We start from the raw sequence: 9,610 nt of genomic DNA on the forward strand, positions 1-9,610 counted from the left end.
TCTATAAGTAGTTCCAAACTTATGTCCCATATATTTAAAAATATTTTGATTTCTCTTTGTTTAAACTTAACATATCCCCAAATGAACTCCCCCCCACATCATCTTTCTTCCCAACTTCTCCATTACTATGAACAGTATCACCATCCTCCCAGACTCACAACCTGGGTGTCACACTGGACTCCTCATTCTCTCTCACCCTCTACCACATAGCCAATGTGGTAATTAAATCCTGTTAATCTCACCTTTGCAACATCTCACATCTGTGCCCATTATCTCCTCTGAAACTGCCACCACCCTGGTGCATGACCTCATCACGTCATGCTTAGACTATAGCAATGGCCTGTTATTTGGACTCCTTGCCTCAAGTCTCTTTCCAGCTTAGCCCATCCTCTATTAAGCTATCAGTGATCTTTCTAAAGGAAATCCTGATTTTTTCATCCGTATCATTCAATTAATTTCAGTGGTGTTTTCTCTTTGCTACAGGATAAAATATAAAACCCTCTATTTAGCTTTCAAAGCCCTTTACGACCTACCCCCTTCCTATCTTTCCAGTTTACTGATGTCTTACTCTCTTATATGTATGTATTTGACCACCTGGTGACACTGAACTCCTTGTATTTGCTCTCATGAGAGAATGAGCCTCCCCTCTTCCTGAAGTTTCAGGGTTCTCCTCCATGCCTGGAATTCTCTCCCTCTCCATCGCTACCTCTTTTGTTTCTCTGTCTTCTTTCAAGTTTCATCTAAAACCTCACTTTCTTTAAGAAGCTTTACCTAATCTCCCATAATTCTAATGCCTTTCCTCTGAGATATTCTCGATTTTCTTCTGAATTTCCCTTGTTTGTATTGAGTTACTTTTGTGTTGCTTCTCCCATTGGATTGTGAGTTCCTCATGGACAGAGACTGTTTTTGCTTTTCTTTGTATTTTAAATTTTAATCACTTCCCATTTGTGTATCTACTCTATGTACTGTGACAGGTAAAACTAAATGTGTGTGGTCATCCTGTCTGTCCCCCTGTGGGGAAAGCTAACTAGGACAACAGGTTAACAGTTTAGGTATTAAACATTTATTAAACTATATTAGAGGTTAATGAAGAGAGAACAAGTGACTCTAAAAGAGTAGGAAAACCCTAACTGCACTCCAGGAGCTGCCAGAGCTTCACCTCTCCTGGTTCAGCTGTCAAGCCCATGAGGTTCCAACCACCAACTCCCTAAACCAACTGACCAAACCAACTGCCTTACACACTGCTTCAACCTGATGTGAGGTAACTTCGGGACACTGAACCTTAGAAAGGTCAACCCATGCTCTCACAGCAGGGGGCCCCTGGTAATCATATTCTCACAGTACTTTTGGTACCAATTTGACTACACATTGAGAATGTAACTATGTACTAACTTGGATTCTCCCAATCCTAGGAAGTCTGTGCTCAGTACTGGGGAGAAGGAAAGGAAACATATGAAGATGTACAAGTAGAAATGAAAGACATGAACAAATCTACAGCTTACACCATTCGTGTATTTGAACTGAGACATGCAAAGGTATAAAAATTAGATGAAGTGGGGTTATTCTTTGGGTAGATTTAATTTACTACTGTTGGTTTAAGTGAAGATAAGAACTCCAAAGTAGCTACAGAATTCTGTAATATTTGATAACATAATTTGTAAAATACTTAAAAGTGCTTCTGATTACAAAGGTAGATATGGAAGAGATGATTCTCAGAATGAAAGGTATGCTGAGTTGTCACTTGAGTTAATAACATTTCTTGACATTTGGGTTTTAGAGGAAAGATGCCCGAACAGTTTATCAGTATCAGTATAACAGCTGGAAAGGGGAAGATCTTCCCACCCAACCCAAAGAATTAATTGCTATGATTCAAAACCTCAAAGAGAAACTTCCAAAGAAACATGGCTTTGAAGGGCAAAAGCATCAAAAGACTGCATCTCTTCTTGTTCACTGCAGGTAAGAATGAACAAACACCAGATTCATATTCAGGCTTTGTCACACTGATCATCATTCCCACCAAATTCCATTCATCTTTATTTGTTAAGAAAATGGCATATGTATAATGCAAGTTTTACATAATATTCATAAATTCAATCAACAAATATTTAAGTACACACTATGTACATACTAGTACTCTGATATATAATAGTGATAGAAACGATTTTAAAAAATAACATGGTCTCCAAACTCCAAGGGCTTAAAATCAAAGGGATAAGATACAAGAAAGATAGTTGGATAATCAGTCAACAAACATTTATTAAGCTCCTGCTATATGCCAAGCACTGTACTTGGTGCAGGACATACACAAAGAAGCAAAAGTCCCTGCACTCAAATTCACAATCTGTAAGGTAGGACCTGCTCTGATTCCACCCTCCCAATACCCATCATCTTTCCCTCATTCCTTCCTCTTTTGCTCTGTTCCTATTTTACATTTGAGGGTACCATCATCTTCCTAGTCATCCAGACTCTCACTCACAATACCTTGTTCGCTCTTATTCCACCATATCCAAAAATTATTATGTCCTGTTAATTCTTTTTTTTTTTAGGCAATTGGGGTTAAGTGACTTGCCCAGGGTCACACAGTTAGTAAGTGTTAAGTGGCTGAGGCTGGATTTGAACTTAGGTCCTTCTGAATCCAGGGCCGGTGCTCTATCCACTGCACCACCTAGCTGCCCCAATTCTTTTTTCATAGTATCTTTAGCATATAGCTCTTTCTCTCCTCTGATATTGCTACCACACTGGTGCATGCCTCCATCACCTCATGTACAATATTTCAATAGTCTGCTGGTTGATCTTCATGCCTTAAACTTCTCCCTACTCCAGTATAGTCTTTATTCTGCTGTCAAATTGACCTTCCTAAAGCACAAATCTGGCTATATAACACACTCCACTTCCTTCCCCACCCCAATTCAGTAAATTCCAGTATTTTTTATTGTCCCTTTGGATCAAATATAAAATTTAGTATTCAAAACCTTTTGCAACCTGGCATGTTCCTATTTTCTAGTCTTCTAACCCTTACTGCCTCCTCTCTCCTCCATGCACTCTGAGATTCAGTGACACTGGTCTCCTTACTTTTCTCCGAGAAGATATTCCATCTTTAGATTCCATACATTTTCACTGGCTTAATCCATGCCTGGAATTCTCTCCTTCCCCATTTATATCTTCTGGCTTTCTTCAAGTCTCATTTAAATCCTACCTTCTATAAGAAACCTTTTCCAATCCCCTTTAATGATAGTGCCTTGCCTCTGTTGGTTATCTCCAATTTATTCTGTATATATCTCATTTATACCCAGTTTTTACTTGTCATCTCTCCCATTATACTGTGAGCTCCTTGAGGTCTGAGTCTTTTTTTTCTTTCTCTGCATTGCAGGGGTTGGTGCAGTACCAGACACATAGTAGGCACCTAATGAATACTTGCCAACTGAATGACCAAATAAATATCTCTAATTCTTCAATTCTTCATATCCAAATCAGTGAGACACTGTGTTCTCCATTTAGTCATTCACTCTAGTATTTCACAGCTTATCACATTCAAAAATGAATAACTGCTGTCTCGGAATTGTGAGTCAGTCTAACCACTTCAGTCACTGTTAGAAGTCTGAGCAGAAATATGCTTTAAACAACTCTCACACTGATTAATATAATCTAAATCAGCAAATGCATTTCTCCGAAGGAGGCTGATGGCCCTTATACAGGAAGCACAATTATTACAGGAGGTGGGAGTGAAGAAAACAGATAGATGCTCTTAGATAGAAACCTGTTAAGGAGGGGGGGTGAAGGAGTATTGGAAGCTACTACTTCCTCAAACCTTAAAATGTCATGACAGATTATTAGGTCTAGAAAGGATTTTAGAGAACCAACATTTTGTCCAAACCCCTCATTTTATAGAGGAGAAAAAATGTTTAGCCAAGAGTAGGGGCAATAACCCAGAACTCCTGATCCAGCTCTCTATCAGCCAGGTTGCTAAAATTTGGCTTACTCACTGGCCTTTACCAAGTATTTACTGGCTCCTACTCTCAAAATTAAGAATTAACACAGAAAAGGAAGAGGGGTCTTTCTATGTTTCCAGGCTATCTTCTGATCCCAAATCACTCATCCTATAGAGGTCAGCCAATACTTTCCTCTGGAAGAGGTAGAGATCTGAGATTGCCCCTCTAGGCACCTGTGTCTGTGCTATTTTCCTTCTCTCTCTTCCTTTAGGAGTCAGCCCAAGGTCACTTAGGCATTAAGAAACCATCTCCCTGGGACCACAGCCGGGCCTCTTTCCTTACCCCTAGGAGCCTCTGGTTTGGAGTTATACCAGCCACAGACCATATATTTTCTCTTCTTGCAGGTTGACCCCCATCTACACAGCTCCACCATTATGGGGGAGTCGTCACAGTCTCATCAGTCTCCATTCCAACCCAGAAACCAGTAGGCTGTGCCGTGACAGCTTTCTTTGTTAGAGGAAGACAATTTATGTCATTGCTGTCTAAATTCCCCATGCTAGGACAAAGCTCCATTCATTACACCATGGTTATAACTTTACTTACAACAGTAAAATATGAAGCCAGGTATTTTGCTGAAAGGGAAGAGGACAGATTGGGGCTTGAGGAAAGAGGCTTGGAATAGGCACAATAGAAGGTGTTTTACAGAGCCAGTTAGGGATGAACAAGAAGTATTGCCCCTCCTTAGCAAGGGCCTGGTTGAAGATACAGGACACGAATTTATGGTAGATACAGTCTGCTGAAGTTTCATGACTTCCCACAGCAGTGCTGTAGTATGTTAGAGGAGGAACAGAGGAAAAGAATGATTGGGGTGACCCTGAGTTGGGAGTTAGAAAGGGAGTAACAGAGGAAGGGTACAGGGAAACCCAAAGGATGATGTTGGATTCTACTTTTTTTTTTTTTTAGGCATTGGGGATTAAGTGACTTTAGCAGGGTCATATAGCTAGTGTCAAGTGTCAGAGGCTAAATTTGAACTCAGGTATTACTGATTTCAGGGCTGGTGTGCTATCCCTTGTGCACAATGAATAGTACCACCTAACTGTCCCTGGGTTTTAAAGATAAAAGTGATATAAGGAAAAATAATGGAGGAGGATTTTTTGTTTTTATTTTTATTGTGAAGGAATCCATTAAACCTCCTGTGTAACTGGTAGTTCTTATTTAAATTATAATAGGGTTATTCCCTGGGCGTGGTGGTGGTGGGTAGGAGTTTATTGTACTTTCTTTATTACACATCTTCAGGCAATCCACAAAGTTTTAAGATGACCTGACCTAGTGATTTCTCTTGGTAGCTTTTTCCCCACTGAACACACACACACACACACACACACACACACACACAGATCTAGATAGCTATAAAAAACAAATGTTTGTTTCTCTTAGCTAAGTAAAATACTTTGGCCGTTGATATAATCACAAATAAATCATTTTTTAAAAATATAATTTATTTTGGAAAATATCTGTTAGTGTTGACAGGGCCACATTGTTAAATGTGATCTAAATTATGGACTCTGGCAATCTCATTTCGACGAGATTCTCTCTCTGTAAAACTGTAATTTAAGTTCCTTTTTCCTTTTTGTAGGGATGGATCCCAAAAAACAGGAATGTTCTGCGCTTTGTTAAATCTTTTGGACTGTGCAGACACAGAAGATGTTATTGATGTTTTTCAAGTAGTGAAATCTCTGCGCAGAGCCAGGCCAGAAATGGTTTCATCCTTTGTAAGTAAATCCTATGAGGAATTTGAACATGATTTTTTTTGTTGTTGTTGTTCTGTTTCAACAGGTCTCTACTTGTCTATTTCTTCTCTTTCTTTTTATATAGCAAGGGTTCTTTTTCTGGGGTACATGCACACATGAAGTAGATTGTAGTGGGCCTGTGAACTTGGTAGTGAAAAAAAATTATCATTTTCACTAGCCACAAACTGAAAGTTAGCATTTCCTTCAATTATGGATGTAGACAAAAAATTTTACTCTGAGAAAGGGTCCATAGACTTTACCAGACTTCCAAGGGGGTCCATATCACAAAAAAGGTTAAGAACCCCTGCTGGGGAGAAATTAGATCAAAAATTGTGCCTAGATCAATAATCAGTAATAGCATATATATATATATATATATATATATATATATACACACACACACACACACACATACAGTATCTATATAATATATTTACATAAAGCATATATTTATAAATAGGTAGAGAGTTGGAATGGTAGTCAGGAAAATACAAGTTCAAATCTGGCCTCAATAACTTAACTCTGGGCCCCTTGGAAAAGTCATTTAAACTCTGCCTCAGTTTCCTCAATTGTAAAATGGGGACCATACTTCCTTCACAGGGTTGTTGTGGGGATCAAATGAGATATTTTTAAATGATCTATGAACAAAGCCTGGCCCCCTTCCCTCCCACAATAATTCCCCCAGAGTACATTCCTTTTGTTTTTTTTAAAGAGGCAATTAAGTAAAACCTTTTCAAATAGCAACTATAATATTCTTCACTCTACTTCTCTACCAGAGAAAGTGTGTTCCAGGACCAGCCATCTGGAATCACTATTGATTATTGCATTTGATTTGACTTCTATGATCCTCTATTGTCATCTCCAATGGCGTTATTGTAATTCTGTATGACATTCTCCTATATCTGCTTTCTTCATTTGGCATCAGTTCATGTGACTCGTTCTATGTTTGTTTAATTTCTTTAGAGTCATCATTTTTTACAGCCCAATAATATTCCATTGTATTCTTACTGTGACTCTCAGGTTTTAAAGTAGTTCTGGACCCAAGAAATTCAGGAAGGTCTCCCTACTCCTCAAGTAGCTTTCTGCTTACATGACTTACATGAGTTTATCAACCATCAGTTACTATGTTGCACTAAGATATTTACATTTCTCTTTTCTCCCATTTCTTCCTTCCTTCTTTTTTTTATTTAAAGGAACAATACCAGTTCCTGTATGATATCATTGCCAACACTTACCCTGCCCAGAATGGACAAATAAAGAAAAGCAACCATCAACAAGATAAAATAGAATTTGACAATGAAGTAGACACACCAAATCGAGATGCTAACTGTGTTAGCTCATCTGATGGTCTGGATAAGGCCCAAGAAAAAAGCAGAAAGGATGAAGAACCAAAGAACACAAATGATACTAAAGAGACTGAAAGCTCTTCAAATGGTCCTACAAGTCCAACCTTAAAGGAAAGTCCCTAGGGAAGTACATGGATCTAGGGCATTGTTGAAGCCTTTGACTTCCTTTAATTTTTTGGTCTTCAAGAGGTAGAAAAGGAACAGAGGTCTCTTTGAAATGGGTGGATCCATTGATTCATGGAATGAGTGAGCACAGTATTTTGTAATCTTTGGGAAATTTATTTTATATATTTTTACAAAATCCTTTGTATAGTGCAATGCTTTTTCAAAACATTTTTCTACTATTGGCTTTTGTCAGCAGTTTTTGTTTTGTTCTGTTTTGTTTTAAGAAGTGGAAGTGGAAGGCAAGTTACTGTAGAGAAAGGTAATTTATGAACTCTTTTTTATTACCACAAAGGGAAAACCAATTTTAATCATGTTTGTCATTTAGTTTGGAACACATTATTTTATCTGTTAAAACCTGTGTGTAGGGCTTATGTTGAAATGAAAACAAGTACATTTTCCAGAATGACCTCAAGATGTCCCCATTGTTCTATGTAAACTAATTGTGCAGTTCAATATTTGACTCCTAGAAGGGGATATCTAAGAGCAGTGGTATATGTTTGTGCAAAGTCTATTAAGGAAATTCTCTGTATTAAGTCTTGGCATCTGTATGCACCATGTGTTAGTATTTAGTCCACTTTTTTTCCCATGCTTATTTAACCTAATTTAAACAGGGTTAACAAATGAACATATTTTGCTGTTTCTGTGTGGTGCATACAACTCTGATATAAACTGTTCTCTGTACAGGATTTGGAATTAATTATTTAGTATATTTACATATCCTGTGCCACCCCCACTCCCAAGTCTTTTATTGCTTGTTACAGTTGAAGTCAAATAAACATCTTTTAAGACAGACAAACTAGATAGATAGTTAACATACACAGAATAGAAAAAAACAACAACCTGGAATCGAGCAAATTCATTTGTAACAAATATTTATTCCTGGAAGGATTTTCTAAAAAATTCTGTATTTAGTTATCAGGAAAGCACAGCCCAGTCTGCTTACACATGTTTATCTTATTGAATGCTGGTGGTTTAGTGTCAGTATTTACTTCAAATCTTTCAAAAGTTTTTTTTTTAATATTAAGTGATGTCATTGAAAGTTTTCAGTATGAAATAACAATATTTTTATGTACATATGTTAATCGCTCATCTTGGTATTTGAAAAAAATTATATTAAACTTCATGTGATGTATCACTGAAACTTGCCAACTGAAATGCAATTGAATACTGGCAAAGGATATTGCAAACCTTAAGAGATACATAAATGTAATCTATTTTCAACATTATTATTACTGTTGTTCATAAGACATAGAAATCTTAAGATCCTTGATATTTCATTTTAGAACCATTGAAACTAGGGTTAAAAGGTATCCACTTGGGGGCGGCTAGATAGCACAGTGGATAAAGTACCGGCCCTGGATTCAGGAGTACCTGAGTTCAAATCCGGCCTCAGACACTTGACACTTACTAGCTGTGTGACCCTGGGCAAGTCACTTAACCCCCATTGCCCCGCAAAAACAAAACAAAAAAACAAAACAAACAAAAAAAAAGGTATCCACTTAACAAGGAGCTGTGGTGAGGTAGGGTCATTTCCATTGGTCATATAACTGTACTTCGGTTGTCAGTTGCTTCACTTACTGACCAGTTTTAGCTTCCCAGATGATTCCATTGCTTTTCATTCTCTCCATATATTCAATGCTATTCCACAAACATTTATTAAGTGCCTACTACGTGCCAGGCATTGTGCCATATGTATCATCACATTCATCAGCATAATGCTTCTTTATTATTGTTGTTATTATCTGTCCCTTTTTTTGACAAAGGAAAATGTCTGAAAGCACCTTAACAAGGGATTTTTATAAGGATTTAGGAGAGCAAATTTGGGAAACCTCATCAGTAATATATAACAGTTATCACATCAGTTTGGAACTACTGCAATGATGTAATGCCATTTGGTGCCTCAGTTCTCCATCTGTAGCTTGAGAAAGTAGCTGCCAGACAATTTATGTAGAATACTGCTAATATTCAAGTAGAGAAGATCTGTGGTTTCTTTATTCCATGACTCATCTATAACTTGCCATTTATTTCACTGGTTCAGAACATGAGAACAACAAATGAAAATAACAACAAAACCATTTTGGTATGTGATTCAAAATGTGCATTTTCCATTGCTATTTGAATCTGTGCCAAGAAGCATAGAATAAAGATTATTTTTTAAGAAATAGTCACAAGAGTGGTTATTTACCTAATTGAAGCTGCTGTAAGATTTTTCAATCCCCACAGTGGATTGAAGAAAGAATAAGGTAGGTGGTCCATGAAGTCTCTGGTCCCGGTGAAGTAGTCTATCAATCATGAATTTGTATTGCAGGGCATATGCTACTTTCCTCTCAGAACTACAGAAGGAAATTTAGAGACCCTGCAAATAAGGTTACATATACAC

The 9,610-nt window shown here is 37.5% G+C and overlaps 1 protein-coding gene across 3 annotated transcripts in view; it reads left to right on the top strand.

The window, feature by feature from the left end:
* Window positions 1-9,392, top strand: part of PTPRC (protein tyrosine phosphatase receptor type C) — a 134,164-nt gene extending 124,772 nt beyond the window's left edge. For all 3 annotated transcript variants that reach the window (XM_043963518.1, XM_043963517.1, XM_043963516.1), the window contains 4 exons: window positions 1,413-1,535; window positions 1,778-1,956; window positions 5,566-5,701; window positions 6,913-9,392. In XM_043963518.1, the coding sequence (XP_043819453.1) occupies window positions 1,413-1,535; window positions 1,778-1,956; window positions 5,566-5,701; window positions 6,913-7,188 (714 nt within the window). In that variant the 3' untranslated portion in view covers window positions 7,189-9,392. The remainder of the gene's footprint in view (window positions 1-1,412; window positions 1,536-1,777; window positions 1,957-5,565; window positions 5,702-6,912) is intronic.
* The last annotated feature ends 218 nt before the right edge of the window (window positions 9,393-9,610 follow it).

This window comes from Dromiciops gliroides, chromosome 4 (genome assembly GCF_019393635.1).
Source record: "Dromiciops gliroides isolate mDroGli1 chromosome 4, mDroGli1.pri, whole genome shotgun sequence".
NCBI lineage: Eukaryota > Metazoa > Chordata > Mammalia > Microbiotheria > Microbiotheriidae > Dromiciops > Dromiciops gliroides.